Source organism: Drosophila innubila, chromosome X, assembly GCF_004354385.1.
Source record: "Drosophila innubila isolate TH190305 chromosome X, UK_Dinn_1.0, whole genome shotgun sequence".
NCBI lineage: Eukaryota > Metazoa > Arthropoda > Insecta > Diptera > Drosophilidae > Drosophila > Drosophila innubila.
Genome location: NC_047626.1, coordinates 14,846,988 through 14,873,660, shown reverse-complemented (window position 1 = coordinate 14,873,660; position 26,673 = coordinate 14,846,988). Strand labels below are relative to the sequence as shown.

General features: G+C 36.1%; 1 protein-coding gene across 1 annotated transcript in view; it reads left to right on the top strand.

Moving 5' to 3' along the window:
- LOC117793635 (irregular chiasm C-roughest protein) overlaps positions 1–26,119 on the top strand; it is a 54,971-nt gene extending 28,852 nt beyond the window's left edge. The window contains exons 2-6 of the mRNA XM_034634002.1: positions 20,451–21,488; positions 21,570–21,672; positions 22,770–22,897; positions 22,966–24,112; positions 25,429–26,119. Of these exons, the coding sequence (XP_034489893.1) occupies positions 20,487–21,488; positions 21,570–21,672; positions 22,770–22,897; positions 22,966–24,112; positions 25,429–25,946 (2,898 nt within the window). The 5' untranslated portion in view covers positions 20,451–20,486 and the 3' untranslated portion in view covers positions 25,947–26,119. The remainder of the gene's footprint in view (positions 1–20,450; positions 21,489–21,569; positions 21,673–22,769; positions 22,898–22,965; positions 24,113–25,428) is intronic.
- The last annotated feature ends 554 nt before the right edge of the window (positions 26,120–26,673 follow it).

Below are 26,673 nucleotides of genomic sequence, written 5' to 3'. Positions count from 1 at the left end.
ATAGTCCCATGTATTTGTGCCTAGGTGCTGAAGCATATCCTGGCTAAGTGTCAAAGCAAGAAGAGTTGAGTTTCAGCTTCATCGAAGTTGCGCCACGAGATGTTCAAAGAGCTTTCGTTTGCCTCCTCCGAAATGCCGTTAACTGCATATATAATCTTCTCTGAGGTTTGCACAGAACTGAAGTGAAGTGTGCAGACCGAAATGGAAAGAAGGAAGCGGGAGTCAAGGTGGAAATCGCAGTGGGACATAAAGTGAACGCGAGTATTGAAGCGACAAGAAGTGCGATACATATTTAAGTCACAGCACTGCGAGAAGTCGAGCGGGTAGTTAAGCGAGTAGTTAAGTGAGAAGCAAAGTGAGAAGTAAATGTCGCATCAGAGAAGCAAAGCTAAAAGCAATGCAAGAAACAAAACGAGAATCAATGCAAGAAGTTAAGCGAACAGAGATGAGGGAAGTAGAGCGACAAAAAATAGAAGAAGCAAATCGAAAAGAACATCGAGAACAAAAATTCAGAAAGCGTGGTGAGAAGCAAAGCGAAAAGCAACGCGGGTAGCACTTTAATAAGAAGTAATAATAAGAAGTAATAATAATTTAATAAGAAGTAAAGCGAGAAGAAATTGAAGAAGCAAATCGATAAATACAAAGGGAAAAATTCTGAAGCAAAGCGAGAAGCAATGGAAGTATCAACGCAAGAAGCAATGCAAGAAGTAAAGCGAGGAGAAAGCAATATGAAGTGATAACTGAACGCAAGACGATATGTGGAGTGAAAATCAGAGCTACAAGCTGATTAAAGAGTTAAGTGAGAAGCAAGACGAGAAGCAAAATAAAAAGAAAAGCTATACTAGAAGCAGATTGGGCAGGGAATTTGGAAGGAGAATTTTAACCGAAAAGCGTGAGAGAGAAATGTAGTGAGAAGCGTAGCAAGAGTTAATCGACAACTTATAAAAAATAAATCTATTTCACACTTTAATACAGCACTTTCAGGCGCTTTCCAACACTTAAGGCGTTTCCCTTCGAGCTCATTTCCAAGTATTATTAATTTATTGCTTGTACGCATTATTAAAGCTATGCTCTTTTATCTTTATCTAAGTACTATACTTCCTGTTTTTTTTTTATGTCTAGAAACAGAAACCCAGCAAGAACTACATTAAACTTCTCTTCATTACACTTACTATACCTTTTTCTCACTCTCTCTTTCTATCTATTTCTTTCGTTCTCTCTTTCTCTCTCTATCTCTCTCTCTCTCTCTCTCTTTCTCTCTGTCTAAGTCAATTCGTATTACGATTGAGTGTCAAAATCGCATAATTCAACTTGCTGCGCTCAGCACTTGTTATATAAATGTCTATGGTGTGTGTGCTTGTGTGTGTGTATGTGTGTGTTTAGTATTTGTTGTTGTTGGTGTTTTATTTTTATGACTCACGCACTTTTGCGGCTTCCGGCTGGCCATCAAAATGGAGCCATCAACACCTGCTTTCGCAGAGTCGCTTCGTCGGTCCAGTGCTGTATAACGCACAAAAATGTTTCAACGTTTTAACATTTTTCGGCGAATGTTTCGAAGTTCGCTTTGAGTTATGGCTGCAGTCGCAAACTCAATTTGAATAAATTGCTGGAAACAAAACAAAACACACACACACACACACACCCATACACACACCAAGTGGATAAAAAAGAAGAAGCAGCAAATGAAGAAAGAGAAAGCGAAGCGTAGAAACAAAGAGCAACCCATAAAGCCGAGCAGCAGTCAATCGAGGCCGCCGAAAAGAACTTTACTTGCGCGCCTTTTAAACGAAATTTACAGCAGGCAATACAAAACTTTTTTACAATTTTCAGCTTTTCACAGCACAGCTGTTGTAGAACGGGGCCAAAGGGGGTGAGAGGGGGTGGGGGAGTTGTTGGCAAGGCAACTGAAATCCTGCATGTGTGAAGAATCAAGACGCATAAATTGCCAGCTGGCCCAGCAGTTGCCTTCCTTACGGCTTTTAAGCTTATTTACTGCTTATATATTTTAACACCAATCCCCGTTGCCCCTCATCTACCCACCACCCCAACAACAACAACAACAAATGCGATTACATATTTATTTATTTTTATTTTTTTTTTTCGACAACACTTCCGGCCCAACATGACAAATGGCTGCAAATCGTCTTCCTTTCGCGGCCAACAACGTTGACAACAAAATGCGTTCAGTTTTTTTATTTTTATTTTTATTTTTATTTTTTTTTTTTTTTTTTAAGTGAACAAGACTGTAGTCAACTAGGGGTGTGGCAAGTGCGTGGGAGGTTTATGTTTTTTATCGACATTTTTCATTATTTATTTATTTGGCACTTCTTGGCAAAGCGTTCACATCTGAAAAGTTATATGAAAAAAGCAGCACAACATTTTGTTTCTCAAACAATAACAACTCAGTCGGCAGATTGATACAGAATTAATTGCATATATTAGATATACATTATTTATTCTTAGTGTAGACAATATAGTTGACAGTGTTGAACAGTGAACGCAGCTTATCAGTGAAATTAACAAAATCTTATTTTTATATACCAACTAACTATCATTCAAAAGCGAATTTTAAATGCGTACTTATCATTTGATAGTCCATTTCATCAAAACTTAAATATACCAAAAATTAAGAAAATCATGCACTGACAAACATTTTGAAATTTTATAAATAATTTTATGCCTATCTAACAAATTTTTGAAAATTGAAAGCAACATTTCATGAACGTCAAATTAATTCAGTCAAACATTCTCACACTCCAATTAAAAGTACTTTCAATTACTTAAAGTATTTACCAACACTGCTGAAATACTTAAAGGCATTTGATGGCGCCGCATAGTTTCAGCTTTTATCACTTCAATAATAACTCCTCCAAGTGCTTACTTATTTATGCAATTAAAAAAAAAAAAAACAAAAAAAAAAAAATTATGTTTTCCGTCGTCACACGCCATCATTTAGATTTTTATTTTAATTCTTACTTTTATTTTCATTACATTTCATTTTTTTCCACTGTGTTCGAAACTGTTAAAAACTTTCGCTGGCCAAGTTGGAAAATTATTGTTGCCAACTTAATTGTCGCAATTAAGTTACGGGCCAGGCCCAAGTCTCTGGGACTGACGGACACTCGACGAACGGAATGCCAGGACTCCACTTTGGCCTGGAAGTGCCTCGCCCCATTGTTTGGCACTTGACGTCTTGCGTTTGTTCTATAAATGTTTTAAACATTTTAATTAGTTTTAATAAACGCTTTGTCGTCAAACAAAAAAAAAAAAGATATATATAAGCGTTTGAAGTGCCTGACAGTGGAGAAATTTGTTTCATTGCCGCCCTCATCTTCACCCACAAAGAGAAGGCTCTTTCTCTTGCTCCTTCTCTTCTCTTTCTTTATCTCTGTCTGTCTCTGTCAGCACTGTCATGTCCTGACCAGCTCAGTCTGTGCTGTGACAATGAATTCATGAAAAGGTCGTCCTCGCACTTTTGTGAGAGAGTTGCCAGCTGCTGCGGCCTGTTAAATTTGCTTACGACTGGCATACCTTTCACTCCCCACTGCCCACTCCCCACTCCACAGACAGCATATCAGCACCGTCAAAATGCCACCGCATTGCCACATAATACACACGGTTCTGCGGCCAACCGGACGTATGCTTAATGTTTAGTTGGCGGTCGCTTGTGGCAGCTGCCTGTGGGTCGCGGTCGCTCCGGGTCGCTGCGGTCGCGCAAGTTTCCGTCTGAGCTTAGCGGTTCACCTCCCCACCTTCCCACCTGACTAAATATTTCCCTTTTCCTCGCAGCCATTTGTCGACTCCTCGGCCTTTGGTCCGGTTTCCTTGTTTCCTTGTTGCTCGCGTTGTTAGTCGCGTGTCGCCAGTGCATTGTTTTTATGTACTCGTGTCACATGTGTGTGCGGGTGTGTGTACGTGTTTGTGTGTGTCTGTGTGTAGCTCCCTCTGATTTTGTCTTGTGGCAAAGTGGCAACAGCAACCACAATGTGGCTTTAAAGCGAAACTGCCCCCAAATATATGTAGTATATATACACACACTATACTATATGTGTGTATGTACACATATATACTCGAATTCCAATTGCCAATTAGAATATCTCGGTTGACTTTGGCATCAGTTATTCGCCTTGATTGCATCGTCCTTCAAAGGAATCCTCGTTATGATGTTAATGTAGCTTCTTCTACTACGTTTTCTATTGCATGTTTTGACCTTCATTTAAGCCAAGTCGCAGCAATTCAAAGATTAAAGGATAAACCCGTTGATAACAGCCTTAAGTGACACTTACCTACTTATCAACTATTGTCTTTAAGCTGTCTTTAAAGGTATTTTATATGCTCACATTTCGTTAAAGCTCAGAACAAGATTAATTCAATTGAAATTTAATTGGTATTAAGAGTAAAATGGAAAAGTGACAAACAATGCTGTTTATAAGTATTACGCTAATTGTTTTTATATAAATTAAGCAATTTACTTGATTCTAATAAAAATATGTTTCATTTAACAAACTCTTTAAAAACTATTTTTGTAAAACTGGTTCAATTGTTTAATTTTGCCTAAGCCATTAAAAAAGCTTTCATCCTAGGAGTAATAATAAAAAAAAAAACATTGAAGCTTTCCAAAAATTTCTAATTTAATTTTGCCTAAGCCATTAAAAAAGCTTTCATCCTAGGAGTAATAATAAAAAAAAAAACATTGAAGCTTTCCAAAAATTTCTAGAAAAAAAAATATTTTGCTTAACATATTCTGTGTATGACGAAGCTTAAAGCTGTTGAAAAAAAGGTCTAAAAAATTAAAATAAATGTAAAAAACAACTGTTGTCTAGTTTGAAACTTAAAAACTTTATTCACCATTTGATAATTGCTTTCTAAATATTCGTAAATTTGATTTTATGCACAGGCGATCATTTTTTATTGTTTTGCTTCAAGCGATTTAACTATCGATTTCTTTTTTTTCCACTTTTCCGTTTCCTTTTTTTTCCGTTTTGCGCCTTTCTCTTTGGAAAATGCCAAGCGCGTTCTTTTCGCTCTATCTTTTTGCTGCTGGTTTGCCATTTAATGTGCTGTTTGATGAAAGTTTTCCGGGGGGAGTGTGAGAAGAAAAAAAAAGTGACTCGCATAATATTTCAATAATTTATTGATTAGTTATCTTTGGCGGGCGCCTTCAATCAATTTAAATGCATTTTGTCCTTGCGCATGAGTGGACGCCGTTGCAGGGACAACAACAACGAGGCGACGACGACGGCGACGACGACGACGACGACGGTCGCAATGTCGATGTCGATGTCGATGTCGATGTTATTGGAAATGCAGTAAATAATAGAGAGTGCAGGGACATGTACATGCTTGTATATAAGGCCCGACTCAAACATCTACATAGCATCGCATATCGGATGAAAAATATGCATAGATAGAGAGATAGAGAGAAAGAGAGAGTGAGAGAGAGTAAGAGTGAGAATCTGGGATAGCCTGGCATGTCCTGGCATGTTCTGGCCTGGCTATGGGGTCTTTGGACTGCTGATACTCTCCCGATACATGTTCTCCATGCGGGCTTATGCAAATGTCGCGTCGCGATATGCAAACACGACAAAAGAAAGCAGCAAAAAATGAAAGAAAATATTTAAAAAAGAAAAAGAGAAGTGGATAGAAGACGGAAAATTGTGTGCACTTGAAAAGCAGCCAAATCGATGGAAGCCAGCACGCGGTTGCCATAGCATTTGATGGAGAGACAAAAGGATTACGGAAAAATGCCCCAAGTACAAGGGGGAAACCAATACAGACGGCAGCCAGCAAAGTAAGCCTAAGGATGATCGATTTATTGCCCTGAAAATACTCCAGTTGTAGTCTGGCAACTGTTTCAGCTTTAACAGAAGTAGAAGATATTTTCAAAAGTCTTGTAACAGCTTTTAGTTGGTTTATCACAAACGGATTGAATTGAACAGCGCTGCATTTAGTTTATATATTGTTGTGTCATCACTAGCGAATTTATCGATAACATTTTTTGGTATGCTTTTGTCATTTGATGGTTATAAAAGCTTAAGTGAATCTTCCATTCAAAACTAATGATTTACTAAAGTTCTTCTTGAAGATTATGCTTAATATGATATTTTGCTTAGAAATTTTTAAGCTATTGATCAAGTTACAAAGTCTGAAACACATCCAGTATAAATCTAATAATAGTGAATATATGTTTTTATACATTTTATAATTTATTTTTTATAATTTTGAGCAACCTAAATATCAACTATAGAACATTATTGTCATCCATAAATGTCTAAACCATTTCATTATCATTATTAAAATTTATAAAATGGTTAATTCAAGGTAGTTGATTTAATATGTGATTGTTAACTTAGACCATTTAAAAATCTATAACATATAAACTAGTTGAGTTCTAATTTTAATTTATATTATAGAAATGTTTACCTTTATATAACAAATTTGGGCTAAATTCTCATTTAGCAAATTGATAATGTTGCTATACAAAAACAACAACAACAATAAAAACCAATAGCTGCAACTTTAACAACAACAACAACACAAACGTTAACAACAACAACGAGACATAGATAAAATTGAAGCATTGTGTAAATAGTTGAAAAGTTTAGCACAATTTAGTGCACAATGTTGCCATTTCTAACAGTTGTTGTTGTTGTTGCTTCTTTGTTTTTTTTGTTTTTTTTTTTTGTTATTGCTGCAAAATTGACTTAACTGCAATAGTAGCAACAGCAACAACAACAGCAACAGCAACAACGGCAGCAATAACAACCACAACAACATTGCATGCATTAGAAATGCTTTCCGTAGCACCAAACTAAACCTAGCTATGCCTCCCTTACCCAGCCCCTTCCCCTCCCCCTCCACCGTTCCCACCCAACTGCTTCTCACCCTTCTAACTGATACCCTCTGTTGGAGCCCGACAGTAAATGGACTTGGTAAACGTTTTGCCATAGACGTTATACTATAACCCCTTTGATTCCCCCTTCGACACCCGTATGTTGTTGTTGTTGTTGTGCCTTGGTTGGCAACATTGTGTACGTTATTGATCCACACACTACCACTAACAACAACAACAAGTATAGCTACAGATGTGTAGTGTATGTACCTATAGGTGTAGGCCAGGAAGGCTGGAAGGCGTGGCACACCTTCGTTTCATCCGTGTATGTGTGTGTGTGTGTGTGTGTGTATGTGTGCAAGTTGTAAGGGCATGCTTAATATGGGTCTTTATTTAATTTAATGCTATTTTGTGTTGCTTTACAACAGCTGAAGGCAACAACTTCAACAAAAATAGCAACCACCAATGTAAAACTGTCAAAAGGAAGGAGTTAGTGCATCAAGTGAAAGCGAGACACAACATAAATTGCAGTGCAAACTCAATGCAAACACACTCTCTCTCTCCCTCACTCCTTCTCTCTCTTAGTCTCTCCATCTTTTTGATTCACAGACGTTCTCTGCTATTCCGCTTTGATTTGCATTCGTAAACGTTTGCAAGCGATTGTTATTTGAAAATTTCAAATTAATTCTTTTCTTTATCAATTTTTACCTTTAACAAATTATCTTCATTCTCAACTCCCACTTCTTTGCTATTCCTTTTTCTATTGCATTCGTAAACGTTAGTTATGCAACTATTCAATTAACTTTTATAAGCTTTAAGCTGGTCGTCTACTTTCTTTCCTTCGCTTTAAATTTTAGCGTTGCCTTTCGATAGTGCACTTTGCAATTCCGCTTTCTTTTACATTCGTAAACGTTTGTCACGTTTAACTTTATGCAGTTTACTACCTAGAGGTATTTAAAAGTCTTATACTTTCTTCTACACTCTGACAGCACTCCAAATTAAAATCACTTTGGCAAACGTTTTATTGCCTTTCCGTTTTGCGACCTATTTTCGTAAACGTTTGTCAAGCCTGTTTATAAACATGTATGTAGTTCTGCTTGAAAGGGTATAAGCTGGTCGTCTGTTTTGAGGCATGTGTTATTGATGTGCCACAAAGGTACACAAATGAGTTGAAAATTCCCCAAATGCGCCTGGCTACAAATTTATATTGCAATGCAACGAAACAAAAAGAAATGCAAAAACAAAACGCAAAAAAAACTAGTTAAAAAGCATACAATCGAGAGAACCCGACTGTAAAAAACCCAGTTTTTGACTCGTCTGTTGATTCTGATTGGGAAGATCAATTAGATCGGTTTCAAAACCCAAGATATTTGTCTACAATATTTTGTTTCTTAAAACGAGACTATTTTTAGAGAGAAATAAAAAAAAATATGTTGTCTAGATTTTTTTTAAAGAAAAATATCGAAATTTTTTAACTTGTTTTATTATAAGGAGATACTATGATTCATTTTGCCTGTTACGCATATTTTGCTTTTGAGAAACTTAGTTGACACTTAGTACTTTTTATGTGCAGGGTCTAAAAAGGAACAAAAAGTGCAGAAACTTTAAACGTTTTAAAAATGTGCATTGAGGCAGCTAAAGTGATGGCTTCGAGTGGTGTTGGGGTTGTGGAAGAGTTGCATGTAATGTTGCATGTACGTACATATGTATGTAGGCATGTATGTCTGCTTGTGCGAGTGTGTGTGTGTGTGTCTATTCATGTGCAACAAGGCGCCAGCTGCAGCAGAAGGACGAAGGCAGGCGTCAAGGCGGACATGTGTTCCTTTCGCGTTTTTCCAGCTGAATGTGAAACCCAACACATGTGCAGGAGTCTCTGCTTCCACACTCTCTCTATCTCTCTCTCTCTCTCCCACTCTCCTGCATAATAAACAATTTCTTTTTTAAGCACAACTCACACACACACACACACACACACCCACACAGCAGCGAAAGATACGAAAGAACTGCGAGCACATGAATGAGGGCGCGCAGCCAGCGTTGAATGAATGAATCATTCACGCAGAAATGAATACAAACGAGTACAACGCATCGCATACAAGTATGTTTATGTGTGAGCGCATGTGTATATGCATATGTGCCCTTCTTATAAATGAATGTGAACTTAGTGGATGTGAAAATCACATTTGTGTATCAATGAATGAATATTGAAATAATTGATATCTCAAGCAAATGTGAATATACGATACAAACAAGTGAATACTTTTAAATAACACTTGAGACTGCATTTAACCAACTGTTTGAGACAGTGAATCAGTATTTGAATATTGGCATTTGTGAGTATATTTATCACGAATGTGCATGAATGCAGTTGTATAGTAATCATATTTCAGTTATGAACATGAATGAGTATCAAAGAATCATGTTATGAATGGGTATATAGTAAATTTCTATAAAATGAATACGTATTCACTTATTCAAAATTAACTGAAAGTTGCTTTGAAATGTAAGTAAATCAATGTAAATAGTTTCATAATATTTATTGACATATTTCATGTGAATTCTTTTAAAGTATATAAAATACTTATGGGTATCCAAATTATCTGAAATCAATTATGTACACTTTTGTTGTGAGTACACTCATTAGGCACAAACTATTTGTACTATGTATGTATTGCAATTTCATGAATAGCACTCAAATTTAATCAAGTAAATAGAAATAATACACACGGAAAAACAAATGAATATATTCGTACAAGTATTCATATTCAAAATCTCAACAAAAAATTGTAAAAAGAACAAAATAAAAAAAAAACTAGAAATTGCGTGTAATACTCGTAACAGACTCCACATTTAAATAAATGAGTGTGAGTGGGAATGAGTGCATGTGAGTGCTGGCGTGTTGTTCTGCTGCGTTCTTACATTGTATTCAATTTTGCAGTCTGCCTGGGTTGTTGTTGTTGTTGTTGTATTTTTTTTTTAAGTTTTTTCTTTTTTTTTTTGCCTATATGACAGCAAGCACCCGCAACTGCCCCCTTAGAGTCCTCCCTCGCGACGCCTCTGTCCCCCTTTTGTATAGCACCTGACTCGCAATTAAATCGATAATAACGCGACCAGCGGAGCCTCAGACTGAAGCCTAAGCCTGAAGCCCCTGAAAACCCCCGAGAAGCCCCTCGAAATGCTCCTCACTTAGCTATCCGCTTTCCCGCCTAATTTCCCACCTCCCGCATTTCCCACCACAAAGTCTGCCTAATTGCGGATGACATGAAATTGTTTGTGCTATAACAATAAACCAAAGCAGCGTCGACTGCGACGTCAGCGTCAGCGGCGACGCGTCACTACAAATACATATATGTTTATAGCTAACAGCAACAACAACCACAACAACAACCACAACAACAGCAAAACAAACTAGAGGGAAAACTTAACTGAGCTCAGCTGTTGGCCTTTCCTGACCCAAAGTGCGAGCTGACAAATATTTGCCGTAGATGGCGCTTGGGTGCATGGCTTATGTTTGCGAATGCATTCGATAAGAATCACTTTGAGGTGAGCTAATAACAATTCCGATAAATCGCCATGATAAAAGCTAACAACTGGCCAATAGAAATCCAGTTGAAATCAACCTCAAGCTAATAAGTACCAATATAGGTCATTGTATACATTTTTTGAAAATGAAATACCATATTTAAATTCTGTCAGCAAATTTCTGTTATTTTTTTAGTTTATTTAAAAAAAATTAAAATTATTGCATAAAAAATAAATTCATTTCTTACTCTGTTTAATATTTTAATAACTCTAGCCGTTTCATTTTTACTACCGGAACCGAAACCTTAACCAAAATAAATGCTTTTTTAAGAGATGACCAACTTTCAACTGTCATAACTTGATCAAAACTTTACCGATTTTCCGGCGGAATAGCATTTTTCACATGATTCGGCCTCTTGATTTATTCTGTATTCAAATTTTGTGCATTTTGAAATTTAAATTTTTTTCGAACATCATCGATAAGATTCGATTTCGATGGTAAGGGTCCCCCCTTGTTATTTTCGAAAATTCAAAATTTTAAATCTTAAGTTTTAACGTTCAATCAACTCCTTATAGCGTATTTAGTATAAAACAACACTTTAAATTTGATTCTGAGACCTTTCATTTTTTTGTAAAAAATCATGAAGAATTGGACAAAAATTTCGACTTGTAAAGTACCTAATCCAAAGTCTGACCAACTTCAAACTATCATAACTTGATTAAAACTAAACCGATTTTCAAGCGGAATGTCATTTTGATCATGATTTGGCATTTTAATTCAATCTGCATTTAAATTTTATGAAATTGTTAAAAAAAAATATTTTCCTCTAGATTCGACTAGATATTGATTTCGATTCTAAGGGTCCCCCCTGTGAAATTTCGAACATTCAAAATTTTAAATCTCAATTTTTTACTTTTAATCAACTCCTTATATCGTAATTAGTATAAAACAACACTTTAAACTTGATTCTGAGACTTTTCATTTTCTTGTTAAAAATCATGTCAAAATTAAGAAAAATTTTGACTTGTAAAGTTGCTAGGTCAGAGGCATGAGCAACTTTGAACTGTCATACCTTTGCCAAAACCCAACCGATTTTCAAGCGGAATGTCATTTTGATTATGGTTTAACCTCTTTATTCATTCTGTATTCAAATTAAATTCATTTAGAAAATTTAATTATTTTCGACCAAGACTCGATTTTGATGCTAAGGGTCCCCCCTTTGAAATTTCGAAAATTGAAAATTTTAAATCTCAAATTTTCACTTTTAATCAACTCCTTATATCGTAATTAGTATAAAACAACACTTTAAACTTGATTCTGAGACCTTTCATTTTTTTGTAAAAAATCATGTGAAATTGAACAAAAATTTGGACTTGTAAAGTGGTTAAATCTGAAGTTTGACCAACTTGAAACTGTCATAACTTTGTCAAAACTGGACAGATTTTCAAACGAAATGTCATTATAATTATGGATTGGCCTCCAAATACATTAGAATCTTATTAATTTGTTTCAAAAATTATTTTTCAACGCTAGGGGTCGAAAAAAAAAATGTTATTTCCCAATCAAAGTTAGTTTATAGTAAACCAACACTTTAAAAATTGATTTGTTGAAACAGGTAGTGATACCGGTACCGAAAGGAGAAAAACTGAAATAGAGCATTTTACCAAAATATCAGTTTCGAGTCCCTAAAAAATATAATTATACAATTGCTTTAAAAACAAGCTTGGCACTAAATGAACTAATAGCAAAGACTCTATAGATTTTCAGCATAAGATTCAATAAAAATTGTGATTTTTTTATGGAATTATTGATGCTCTGTATTTAAGCAAAATTTAAAGAACTTGGTCTATATTTCGATTTGTTTATTTATAAACGTAAACATACAAATACATATATTGTAAAATGACTTCTGGTATGCCAAAAACTATTTAAGCCACTTTAGAATGGCCTGTTTAACGTGTTTATATGCTAATTTTGGCAATATTTGCACTTTTATTTACATGCAATTAGTGAAATTTGTTAATTTATTTACTTTGCAGCCGTAATAGATAAAGGCGAAGCGTGACTATTAAATACCCTACCTATTTGATATTGTTTGAATTGATAATTGAATGTAATTAGTAGCATTTCTTTAGTCTGTTTGCAAGTGGGCAATGTTTGCCGTTGAGTGCTCCGACAGCAGCTTCCTTTGCGCTCTTTTCCTTCAATTCCTGGAATTCCATTTGCATTGCCACTTTTGACACCCCTGAAAACCCCTTTCAAGAATATTGTGAGGCAAACGGAAGAGCCGTTAGCATTTGCTGCGTTTTGTTTTGTTTATTGTAATTGCAGACATTGTCAACATTGTTGTTGTTGTTGCTGTTGCTGTTGCTGTTGTTGTTGTAGTTGTAGTTGTTGTTGTTGTTGTTGTAGTGGCAACGCACGTGCGCAAAATGCCGCCACAAAAGGCAAATGCGGCAACGGAAAAACTGAAACACATGGCACGAAAACGCTAATGACACACAAACACAAACAACACACACACACATGTGTGTGTTTGTGTGTGTGTGTGTGCTCTCAGTCTCTGCTGGGGGGCTTGCTGCTTGTCATGTGTTTATTATCCTTTGGCAGCGGAAGTTTACAACCAAGTTGAAGGCAAAACCGCAGCACGTTGAGCGACAAAAGATGCTGACACGCCCACTAAAACGCCTACCTACAATCTACACTTGTGTATATTTACACTGATAAAAAATATGTTCTAAAATCAAGATTTTGGTCTCAGAAATAAGACTAAGTCGAGTACATCAAATTCTTAAATTAAGAGAACAAATCTTGATTTAAAGAACATTTTAAATAAGACCAAGTTCTTATTTTAAGAATAAATGCTCTTAAAATTAAAATTAAAAAATAATTAAAAATATAAAAATAATTTTTTATATTTATAATCATTTTTAATTTTGATTCAGTTACATTGTATTAAGTTTTAGTAATTTTATAAATGTTACTTAATTTTTTACGAGTGGGATTCGAACCGCCGCCTACTGTTTTACAACTGAAGCAGCCTCTCTAACATTTATTTTATACGAAATAGTACCAATTTATACTTTCCTAACAATTTAAGATTTTTATTCTTATATTAAGATTTTAAGATTTTTTAGATTAATAATCTTACTTTTAGTAATTTGCTCTTAAAATAATCTTATTTTTAGAACAAAATATTAAAAATGAATGTTCTTGATTTTAGCAGTTGGTCTTTTTTTTTCAGTGTACAAACATGTACATAAACATAGAGTTGTTGCATTGAATAAACAATTAGAAAATCGCATAAACGGTCCATTAAATGTTTTTCCACACTTTTCCAAAAAAGCAATCCCACGAAATTCTAATCAAATTTACCAAGATTTTGTTGTTGTTGTTGTTGTTGTTGTTAGTGTTGTCGTTGTTGTTGTCGTGTGTGCCATAAATTAGAAGCGCCAAGATGTTGGGCGAGAAGGGGCGTGGACGTAGGCGGTGGGGAACACACTCGTTGAGGGTTTGGGCGTCATCCAATAAATTCATCAAGCATTTTCATCGTCTGTTGTGAAATTAACAAAAGCGACCAACTCTTTTTTGTTGACTGGCTTAATATTTGAGGCGTTGCCACGCCCCCATCTGCCACCTGGCAGCATCCACTTGGCTCTTTAATTGAATATTAATAACAAAATCCCAGCGAAAAGGATCAACTAACCAAAGGTTCTCTAGACTTAATGTATGCGCATATATATGTATTTGTGTTGTGTGGTGTGCTGTGTGTGTGCTGTCTTTGTATGTGTGCACACGCACAAGGTCCTGGCACTGAAGTGTGTCCCGACATGCCAAATGTTAATATAATTATTCGCAACTCAATTCAACTCGATTCAACTTGATTCAATGCAATTCAATTCGCTTCAACTCGCAACTCGCAACTCGAATTGCATATGCCACAAAACGTGCAGCTTTAACTCAATTATTTAGTGGCACTGAGCTGTCAGTGCTTAGCTGCAAGTGGACAAATTTAAGAAGAAAACAAAATATGTACATATAAGTTTTTATATGAGTTCCCAACTTCAATATCGCCTGCAAAACGTCAAATCGATCCAGAGAATCTGTGGAAAAAACATGTGAACGACATTAGTTTCTTTAAGAGATACTAAGTGTCTTTCATTGAGGTTATGTTTGCTTTATTTAAGGTTAGATTGCATTTATTTTGTATGGAATTCTTTCGATATTAATTTATTAGACTAACGATTGACAATTATTTAACTCATTCAACATATGCAATTAATTTCCATCAAACTCTCTGTATATATATATTAATTGAACTACCTAAAAATTAAACCTAAAATGTTAAACACACGATTTAAGTACTATTTTTCTTCGCCTTTCAAGAATTCTTTTCTCTTTATCGATTAAGAAAGTTTTGAAACATGTCAAATTTTTATTATTTGACTTAATTCATCAGATAAGTTTTAATTTACAGCGGCGTTATTTGGAATACTTGCTTTAGTTTTTATGATGCAATAAATTCACTCTTGAATTATTTCTCCTTTCGATTCTTTTGACTTTAATGTACTTTTTTTTTATTAAATGAAATATAAAAAAATTATAAACTGTGCATAAATCAAACAAAAAAGCTACTTAATTGAGGAGACAGTGGAAAGTACAGAAAGACAAGGGCAACTGCAGAAAGTGGGAATGAGAATGAGAATGTAAAATGTGAAATGGTGACGTATTGGGAATGGGAACGGAAACCCATTGAGCCAGAGTGGTGGTTCAGTTAACTAGCGAAAAGACCTAAAACAGCTAAAAGCAAAAGTTATGTGTGTGTATAAAATCATGTCGAGTCATTTCCTGTACAACTTTTAGCCACACACACACACACACACAGGACCAAAAGCTGAGAGCCACTAAAAGCAGTCAAAACCAACAAAAAACGCAGCAGAATAAAGAAAGAAAAATAGAGAAGGAAAAATATATATATATATATACAGATATACGTGTATAGTTAAGTATATATATTAAAATAGCATAAGCCCGAGTCAGACAAGTTCTCTAGGCATTGCCTTTAATGGTCATAAAAATTTTATTATAATTTTTAATAATTTAGACGAGCATATTGCCAGCAGTGGCAATGGATGCGAGGCGAAGGGAGTCGGTTGAAGGGGCATGGTGCAAGGGGAAGGTGCAAGAGGGGTGTCTGTGGCAAGTGGAGGGCCAAATGCCACTGGCCAAACTATCACATGGTAGCAAACGCGCGCGAGCGAGGTATATCCGGACTGTGGTTCATAGTCGGACTCATGGCCGGCACGCACACACACACACTCACACACACACACACACACACACACACATCGCAACACTCACTCATACATGCGAAAGTGCAAATGCCGTAAATCATGGCGCAGGTAAACAAACTGCAAAAAGAAAACTAGTATGAAAGCAAAGAAACGTCGAGCGAGATCGACTGCTGCAGACCCTGCACTTATTGTGTAAATGCTAAATTTTGGTAAAAACTCAATTTTTATTAATGAATTAAATAATAATATTTTTTTTTTTTAATAAAAACGAAGGCTTAATAAATTGTGATTGAATTTGTTAATTAAGTGTATATAAAATAAAACTTAATTTAAGCATTTTGTTTAGAAATGAAATTATTTTTTTTCAATAAAAACGAAGGCATAATAAATTGTGATTTAATTTGTTAATTGCGTATATATAAAATATAACTAAAATTAAACATTTTGTTTAGACTAGAAATAAGTTTGTGGCAATTGATTTATTTTAAGTTGAAAATTATTTTCTGACATTTAACGAACATCGACAATTCGAACGCTCATTTTCAAAAGCAAAACCCTTAGAGATTTCTGGAACACACCTGTATAACATATTTATCAAAAGTCAAGCCTCTAGTTTTAATATTGCTCTTATAAAGTAATTATAATTCGATTTTTAAATTTTCGACTTAAATGTGTGGTGTGAACTGTTTACAATTCCAAAATCGAATCGTAAAAATCGTTATTCCAATAATTGAATAATCGATTTATCGCAAATTGTACCGATTCATCGAATCATTGATTTTTCAAATGCTAATTCGAAAAATTAGTTTCGTAATGGATATGATTTGTAGTTTTCTCAATATTCAAAGCAAATTCAAAACTATTCCGACCCAGTAAATCGAATGAAGAAAAAACTAGAGCTTTGTTAATTGACAGATAAGATATGTACTATGTACTGGATATTTCAATACGATCGATGAGAGCACTCGAAAGTTATGCCAGACACAATTTTGCACAGCACTTTTCACAAACTGAATGACCCTTTGAACTTTTCTGCACAGGGTGGAAAAAAGGAGCAGAAAAGGCAACACAAAACAGAGGCAAAAGCAAAAACGAGCAACGAAAATGAATGAAATGAAATGAAATGAAGGCAAGGGTAGTAGGGGAAGGGATGGGGCAAGGGGCAAGGGGCAGGGGCAGGGGCAGGGGAAAATGAGACAGTGCGCTCAGGTCAGCTGGTGCACAAGCAGTGTCCTTCAACGCGTTTCTGCCGCGACTCGGCGATAACTTGATGAAATCGTTAGCATTACCGTTAGACGTGCCACGTTAACGCCACTGCAACAGCAACAGTGCAACATATGCTTTATATATATACACATATGTGTGGGTGCGTTTATGTGTGTGTGAGAGAGAGAGAGAAAGGTGGGGCAACTAACCAAATCAAGCTATGAAAAATGATACTGAAATGTAACAAGTTTTTACACACTCGGCAAAGTGGTAGTGGAAACAACTCTTAATCACTTTCAGAGTCCTCGAGCAGCACCTTGCCCGTGTTTTTTTGTTTTTTTATTTTTTTTTGGTGGGTAAGCAATTTTAAAACTGTACGAGTGTAATGGAAAAGTAAGTTCATAGATCATTCACGAATAAGCAGGCACAACTCATTACGGAACAAGGCATTGAGAAAAAGCTGATACCTACAATTTCTTATTTTGATTATTATATGCAAGAATATTTCTTCGAAAAATGTGGAACTTCAAGAACATTAAAGCTTTCATATTTCGGCCAAAAACTTAAAGTCAGGGCAACAATCCGAGTCTTGGAGAAATACAAACCAATCGAAAACCAAGCAAAACCCATTAATTTTAGGTTGGTTTTCGCTTGGTTTACATTTCTGGAAGACGCCCGAATACTTTTCAATTTTAAAGTATGCTATGCTTCTAAATTAAACAAAACTGTTATATTTAAAGAGCACTGCTTGAGTGTAGCTCGACATTAATCAGAGTTGTTTCAGAAATGTACTTCATTTTTGGTTGGTTTTGGTTGGTTTCTGAAATCTGAAACACACCAGATTATTTTCGCCTCAATTTCAATTGTCCAATTGTTTTTTCATTTATTTCCTAGAACAGCCTTAAAGTATGCTCTGATTATTTAGCTGGGAACACTGCTTTATTCACAATGTACGGCTTGCGCATAATAAAAATAAAAAACTGCTTGCACACTTGAATATTTTCAACTTTCCAGAAATGCAATTTAACTAAAAACTTATACAAACAGCTTGTCAAATAATTGTCTTAACAACATATAAAATTTACATATTAGTATTTTTATTAATCCGAAATATTTCATTACTTAATTTTTTTCTAACATTTCTAAAAACCACAAGCAACCAAGTATATGTGCTTATTTATGCAAAATAAAAGCAAATAAAAGTTAATTTATTATATTTCGTAAAACTTTGTACTTGTCAATATTAAATTTGTGTTTGTTTTAATCTGTTTAGCTCTAATTTTAGATTTTCATCATTTTATTTTTAATTTAAAGCCATTTGAGTTAGTTTTTGTTTTTAATTTCAATTTACTTTAGGTCAACTGCTCTAAGTTGATATTAAATAAATAAAGTAAAATAAAATAAAATGCATTTATGCAACATGCATAAAAACCTTTGTGGGTGTGTGTGTATGTGTGTGTGTGTGTGTGTGCATTTAAAGTCTTTTGTTTTAATTGACATTAAAAGTATTTCAAAGAAGCAACAAGAAAATGCTAGGAATACGTTGTGGCAAAAGCCACAAATGCCAAGGCCAAACCACAGGGAGGCATGGGTTTTAAGTGGGTGCTGCAACGCCCATGTGGCATGTGTGGCAGTTGAGCTGATGAATCGGACAAGAGTGTGCCACAGTCTGTGTGTGTGTGTGTGTGTGTGTGTGGGGCAAACAGCAACAAGCGCTGGCGACGCGAATATGTTTCAATTTCACAGCTGCAGCAAAAGCAACTGTGCCACCATTTACAGTTACAGTTGCAGTTACATTTTGTGGCTTGCCTGCAGTTGATTGCTTGACTGACACACACGCACACACACACACACACTTACACACACACACATAGACAGCTAAGCCTTGTGCAGTGATTTTTAGCTTTTATTTGTTGTCGTTGGCGTTGCTTGTGTTTGTGTTTGTGTTTGTGATTGCGATTGACGCTGCTTTTCACAATTTTCACGCGGTTTTTTTCTCTTTCATTTGCTTAAACTTGACCCACAAAACATGACGCGTGCCTGCAATTTACCCAAAAATATGCAACGAACTGTGGCAGCTGCTGTTGAATTTTACGTGCCACATTTTTTTGTTGATAGAACTTAAACTGCATACTTGCAATTGCATATGAATGTGAGGCAAGAAATTTGATTAACAAGGAGACAGTAGAGAGTGAGAAAAATAAAAGAGAGATAGAGAGCGAGAGAAAAAGAGAGCAAGAGCTGTTTAAATCAAATGCAACGATCTGTGTGGCACTGCTTGCACAAAGCAGTGAAATTCTACTTGCACATTAGTGTACAAGAACTGCTTGCCGCTGAGTATAACAGTATTAAAGCATGCAGTACACTTCTTGACAGCAGTGCACTACTTGCTTAGGGTTGTTGTCTCAACTAAGCATTATTGTTGAGTTTAAATTTTGGATTTTCAACAAATGGCTACATATTTAAAATTAAGATTGAAATAAAATTAATTTTTCTTACTTCAACTACATAAATATTTCAGCTTTTCTCAGGTATTGCTAAGTCTTTAGCGACGGTTAAATATTAAATTTGAATCTAGACAAATTTTTGGAACTATTATTATTTAAATGAACATAATCAGGGACCGTAATCGTAATAAGTTATATTATAAAAATTACTTGGTAATGATTATATTTAAATTTTTTTATGTTTTTTATCAAGAATAATCATTAGCTTTGAGTTATTTAATAAAACTTACACCATAATCATTATTTGTGATAAAAAAAAATATGAATTAAAAATAATCAAAATTTTTGATCAAAATAAATAAAAATAAAAACTAATCATTATTATTAATCAAAAAAAATAAAAATAAAAAATTATGATCAATAACTGTTTTTATTTTATTCGCTCAAAATAAAACTCAGAAATAGTAGTGGCGGTTAGCTTTGTGAGTCTTTTATAAGGATATGCAATAATATTGGTGAAAAGTCGAACACAGAATCCGTAAATTACTGTTGAGCTCTTTTTTTGAGCGAAAAAAATAAAAATCGTTTTTGATCATTTAATCATGTTAATTTAATTTATTTTTTTTTATGTTTTTTGATCAATAATAATGAATTTTTTTGATTTTTATTTATTTTTATCAAAAATAATGATTATTTTTGATTTAAATTTTTTTTTATCAAAATTAATGATTATTTTTGATTTCTTTTTCTTTTTAATAATAATGATAATTTAATAAAAATAATGGTTATGGTGTAAGTTTTATTAAATTACTCAAAACTAATGATTATCATTGAAAAAAAATGCAAAAAATCAGAAATTTTAAAGTCAAGGCGGAAATGCAGAGATTGTAAAATTATAAAGATTTTGGTGTAAATCATTATTTTCTAGGACAATTATAAGTTGGTGTTTTTTTATTAAAAAAAAAAATAATCAATATTTACGGTGCCTGAACATAATTTAATAATTCTGCATTTCTCAGGCTTTGTCAACGCTTAATTTTAAATTTAAATTTGCACAAATTATTTAAACACCAAACAAACATTTTAATTACAATTCTTGAAAATTAAATAGTGATGCAACATTTATGGTTTTTTCTCTATACTTGCAGCACGACTAAAGGCGACTTGCAACGAGCTAAGTGAAGATGTTGCCGTGTCGTCAGCACTTGCTGCCACTGGCAATAGCTCTGATGTTGAGTCAACTGCTCCTTTTACCCAGCGGGACATTGGCCAAATCGAAGAAGAATAAATCGAATCAGAATTCACATTATAGTGACTCAGGTGGCAGCGCGCTGAGTGGCAACAGCAACGGAGGTGGCAGCAACGAGGAGAACAAGATCAAGAGTCATGGAGATGGTGGGCAGCACTTTGCCATGGAGCCACAGGATCAGACCGCAGTGGTTGGATCTCGAGTGACTTTACCCTGTCGTGTCATGCAAAAGATTGGCGCCTTGCAATGGACCAAGGATGACTTTGGACTTGGCCAACACCGTAATCTGAGCGGTTTCGAACGCTATTCGATGGTCGGCAGTGATGAGGAGGGTGACTTCTCCCTGGACATTTATCCGCTGATGCTGGACGATGATGCCAAATATCAATGCCAAGTTGGGCCAGGACCCCAAGGGGAACAGGGCATCAGGTCAAGGTTTGCCAACTTAACGGTACTCGTGCCACCGGAGGCGCCAAAGATTCTACAAGGCGACTATCTGGTCACCACCGAGGATCGCGAAATTGAACTCGAATGCGTTTCGGTGGGCGGCAAACCCGCGGCCGAAATCACCTGGATCGATGGCCTTGGTAATGTGCTAACCGCCGAAAGCTTCTTCGAACCTTTGGCAGATTCCCGACGCGTCACCACCAAATCCGTCCTGAAGTTGGCACCCAAAAAGAAATATCACAACACGACAATCACGTGTCAGGCTCAAAACACCGCCGATCGCACATATCGATCAGCCAAGGTTCTACTTGAGGTCAAGTATGCGCCCAAGGTATCCGTTTCAGTGGTGGGTGGCGCCCTTGCCGGAGGACGCATTCCTGAGGGATCTGAGGTCATACTCAGCTGTCACGCGGACGCGAATCCACATGAGGTCACCTATCGCTGGTTCATCAACGATGAGCTTATGACGGGAGACTTTACGACCAAAATGGTAAGTTCCAAGTTTAGATCTTGCTAAACAACAAATTAAAGATCCTTAAAAATAACCTATTATGTACTTGCCCATCTCCAGATCATTCATAATGTAACCCGTCAGTATCACGATGCGATTGTCAAGTGCGAGGTCGTCAATGCCGTTGGCAAAAGTGAGGAGAGTGAAACCCTCGACATCAGCTGTAAGTACCTACGGATCAGTCACAACTAGTGATATAAAAATATCAGGGAATAACCAAATGAAAATTATCTGTCAAGAACCGAATACCGAAACGTTTGTACCGGTTCGGTTGTGGTAAAGTTGATAAGTCAAAGAGTTGTCCAACTTCCAACTGTCATAACTTCATCAAAACTGAATAGATTTTCAAACGGAATGTCATTTTGGTCATGATTTGGCCTCTAAATTCATTCTGCACTCAAATTTTGTTCAGTTAAAAAATTGTATTATTTTCGACTAAGATTCGATTTCGATGCTAAGGGTCCCCCCTTTGAAATTTCGGAAATTCAAAATTTTAAATCTCAAGTTTACACTTTTAATCGACTCCTTATATCGTATTTAGTATAAAACAACACTTTAAACTTGATTCTGAGACCTTTCATTTTTTTGTAAAAAATCGTGTGAAATTGTACAAAAATTTGGACTTGTAAAGTGACTAGTTCCGCAGTCTGACCGACTTCAAACTGTCATAACTTGATCAAAACTGAACCGATTTTCAAGCGGAATGTCATTTTGATCATGATTTGGCATTTTAATTCAATCTGCATTTAAATTTTTTTAAATTCTTAAAAAATAATATTTTCCTCTAGATTCTACTAGATATTGATTTCGATGCTAAGGGTCCCCCCTTTGATATTTCGAAAATTCAAAATTTTAAATCTCAAGTTTTTACTTTTAATCAACTCCTTATATCGTAATTAGTATAAAACAACACTTTAAACTTGATTCGGAGACCTTTCATTTTTTTGTAAAAAATCGTGTGAAATTGTACAAAAATTTGGACTTGTAAAGTGGTTAAATCCGCAGTCTGACCAACTTCAAACTGTCATAACTTGATCAAAACTGAACCGATTTTCAAGCGGAATGTCATTTTAATAATTATTTGGCATTTCAATTTATTCTGCTTTTAAATTTTATTAAATTCTTTACTTGGAATAAAATTGAATTGGTCGAGTTGAGTAATTTTGTTATTGTTAATGCTATTGAAGACTAGAAGATCTTAAGTATGATATACAGAATTGATCGCACTGTGTTTTAACATTTTCCCATTTTTATATGCAGTTGGACCCGTTTTCCGACAACGTCCTGTCAGCAAGGAGGCGGATCTGGGCGCCACAGTCACCATGCGCTGCGAAGTAGCCGGCAATCCGACACCGGAAATCGAGTGGATCAACGAGAACTCGGATCAGGTGAGTTACCCACTTTTCAGGAATATTATTAGAGTTCCAATATGACCCTCCCTTCTTCACTTTGATAGATCGTAGGGCGGACACCGGAGCTGAAGCTAAAGGTGAGCAGCGAGACGGCAGGAAGGTATTTCTGCAAGGCGGTGGTCAATGGGTTTCCGGAGATCGGAGCCGAGGCGACAGTTTATGTGAAACGTGCTCCGATCATCACATCGCACAAGGTGCAATTTGGCGCCGTTGGCAGCAGGGCCAAGATCGATTGTCTGGCATTTAGTATACCGAAGGCGGAGCATATTCTTTGGTCCTTTGAGGGTAAACTGATCAATATGAGCAGCGCCGATCCGGACATTTACATATTCGAGGAGCATCACTTGCCCGAGGGAGTGCGTGCTGCGTTGATCATCAAGGAGAGTCGATCCACACATTATGGCAAATACAACTGTACGGTGATCAATTCATATGGCGGAGATTCGCTGGTGATTACGCTAGTGCCGGAACCGGGCAGCATACCCGTACTCCTGGTCGTCATGGGCTCCATGTCGACGGTGGCCATTGTCCTAATGATCGTGATGATCGTCTATGTGTACAGGCGACGTCGCAGTCGCAAGAAGCCAATGCCGGCGGACGTCATACCGGAGGCATCACGTGGCGGCGACAAACTCAACGAGCTGAAGAGCGAACTGCGCTCCAAGGCCTACGATGTGGAATACTCGGAGGCGGGCAACGATGGTCTGGCCATCAATCTCACACAGACTCCCATGCCGGATGTGCAGATGAAGGGCGCTACGTTGGGCGTACCGCTTGCCGGGCCCGTTAAGTTCGATGAGCGCTTCTCGGGCGATTATGGTGATCGTTACAATCGTCAGTGCCACATCAAGAATCTCAAGAATCAACCGGAGCTGGCTTACAAGGAGAGCACGAGCAACGGTTACGCCCCCTACTTTGAATACGCCCTCGACTACAGTCCGCCCGCCGACAGTGGCAAGCCGAAGGTCAATGCCAATGTCAATGCCAATGTCAATGCCAACACTGGTGGCATCAACTCGGCCACCTTGCCACACTATGCGGCAAATGCTGCTGCTGCCGCTGCTGCTGCTGGAGTTGCTGCCACCTCGTCAGGTGGCGTGCCACTTGGCAGTGGGGCAAGTTTGCCGCGCAATCAGCGCCATGAGCTGCATCAACAACAGCCACAAACGTCCCAGGCTAACGGATTTCTGGGTAAGTTCATCAGCGAATCGAAAGTAATACACTCAGAAAAAAAATCAAGTTTTCCGTACTTAAACAGGCTATTTTCAAGTACAAGCGATCTCAAAAGCTGTCCAAGCTCGGAATTTCTAAAGTTGAGAACAAAAATCTTATTTCAAGTTGGGTTTTCGCAAGTACGGAAATCTTCCAATGAGATTTTTCGGAGATACTTTAAGTACGCTTTGGGTTTAATTCAAGTCTGAAAAAATTGAAAACATACTACTTTAAGTACACAAAAATGTACTTGTTTTTAGTACAAAACATTGTCATAATTAATTAACTTTTATCTTATATACTTTTATTAAAATACTCACTAGTATGTGTACTAAAATAAGGAAAAATACCAAATTTAAATACCATTTTATAATGCTGTATTTTCTTGGTAAGCGACCTTTCGAAATAGTTGCTGATTTTACCAGCGATCCAACCTTAACGTCATATTTGCTTAGCTAGAACCAGTTGAGAATTCTAAGGTGCGACAATGAAAAAGAAATATCCCAAAACGTACTTGTTTTTAGTACGAAACTATCTTATTTTTAACTTTCTTTCAATCTTGAAAAAAAAACTATTTTAAGTACAAAAAAGTCTTGACGTCTAGAATTAAAATCTTCCTTTTTTTGTTTCTTTTTTTATTATTATTTAGAAGAATATATATAACAAAATTTACTTAAATAATAAAAAGTGACAATTTTATTTTTTTATTTTCAAGTTGTCTCTAAGCGAGCTCTCATTAAATTATTGTTTCTTTTAAGAATTGTATAATTAATATTAACTATATTTAAGAATATTTAACTTATGTAGGTTGCGATAGAAACATCGCTTCGTAATTTTAAAAATCTTTAGTTTTTTTTAACTGGAATCGAAACTTGTTATAAATTCGCGTCCCTATCGAAGGTCTAACTTATTAGTTAATCTTTCTTTCAATCTTGAAAAATACTATTTTAAGTACAAAAAAATCTTGACGTCTAGAATTAAAATCTTTCTTTCTTTTTTTTTTTTATTATTATTTATAAGAATTTATATAACAAAATGTACTTAAATAATAAAAAGTGACAATTTTATTTTTATTATTTTTAAGTTGTCTCTAAGCGAGCTCTTATTTAATTATTGACATCTAGATTTAGGTGTTCCTTTTAATTTCGCTCCGAAATTTTATAAATCTTAAGTTTTTTTTAAATGGAATCGAAACTAGATTTAAATTCGCGTCCCTATCGAATGTCTAACTTATTAGTTAATCATTTTACTCATCTTTTTTTAATCTCTATAAATCTCTCTCTTGCCTTTTGTAGGTCAACCGCTGCTGCAGAACGGGATCGACAGTCGATTTAGCGCCATCTATGGCAATCCCTATCTACGCACAAGTTCATCCATTTTGCCACCGCTTCCGCCACCGAGTACCGCCAATCCAGCGGCCACGCCCGCCCCACCGCCCTACCATGCCACCCGGCACCATGCCAACAGCAATGGCGGCCTGAAGCATTTCGGTGCCGGTGGCTATGTGGGTGGGGCAAGTGGCAGCATCAGTGTGGCAGGAGCAGGAGCAGGAGCAGCGAGCAGTGTCAGCGGTATCAGCGGTGTCAGCGGACCCGGAAGCGTTAGTGGCAGCAGCTCCAATTTAACCGCTAGCAGCAATACGCTAGCGGCCACGCCTCTCACACAGCCCGCGCTGTGCGGTCCGTTGGGCGGCGTGGTGGGCGTGGGCGTGGCCGGAGCGCAGCAGAGTGCACAAAGTCCCTCCGGGCAGTTTATATTGCCCACAAATGGCAAGGGCGTTACACAAAAGGGTCCGCTGGCCACGCATGTCTAAGCTGGAACTGCAACCGGAACTGGAGCCGGAGCCGGAGCCGGAATCAGAACAGGAACAGGAACTGCAACTGCAACTAATGCTAATTAGCGAATGTAGCGCGTACATATTTATTCAATTTGTATTTGTATTCGTATTTGTCTAGACTTTAGAAAACTAAGCGCAGTTCTAATGTGTGTGTGTAATTTTTTTTTGTTTTTTTTTTTCGAAAAGAATTCGATCATATTTAAAAAAAAAAACCGTATTGTGATTTATAGCGTTAATTATTTTATGGCAAACTCGACAAAAAAAAAATATTAAAAAAAAAAAGGACAAAAAATTATCGAGATGAAGTCAGTAAGGCAAATATATCTAGTGCAAATTTTAAGATTTAAGAGATTATGGATTGGGTTCGGGTTTTAATCGAGCGCTGAACAAATGCAATGTATATCAATTATCGAAAACGTATCGAAGTGCGAAACTTAAAAAGTTCATTTTAACCATGAGTTAAAAAAAGAACCACAAAAATTGCAAACTATTCACCAAAAAAAAAAAAAATAAAAAATACAAGAAAAAAATTTTTTTTTAAAAATAGTAAGAATTTAAAAGAAATAAAAATTAATAATAATAATATTGCCTGTAGTTAGTTCCAAAGCAAAACGCAGCAGCATCCGCAAAAATTTTCTAAGCCAAAATTTATTAAATTTTTAGACTTACATTTAAATGCAAAGAAACTGACTAAAACAAATGC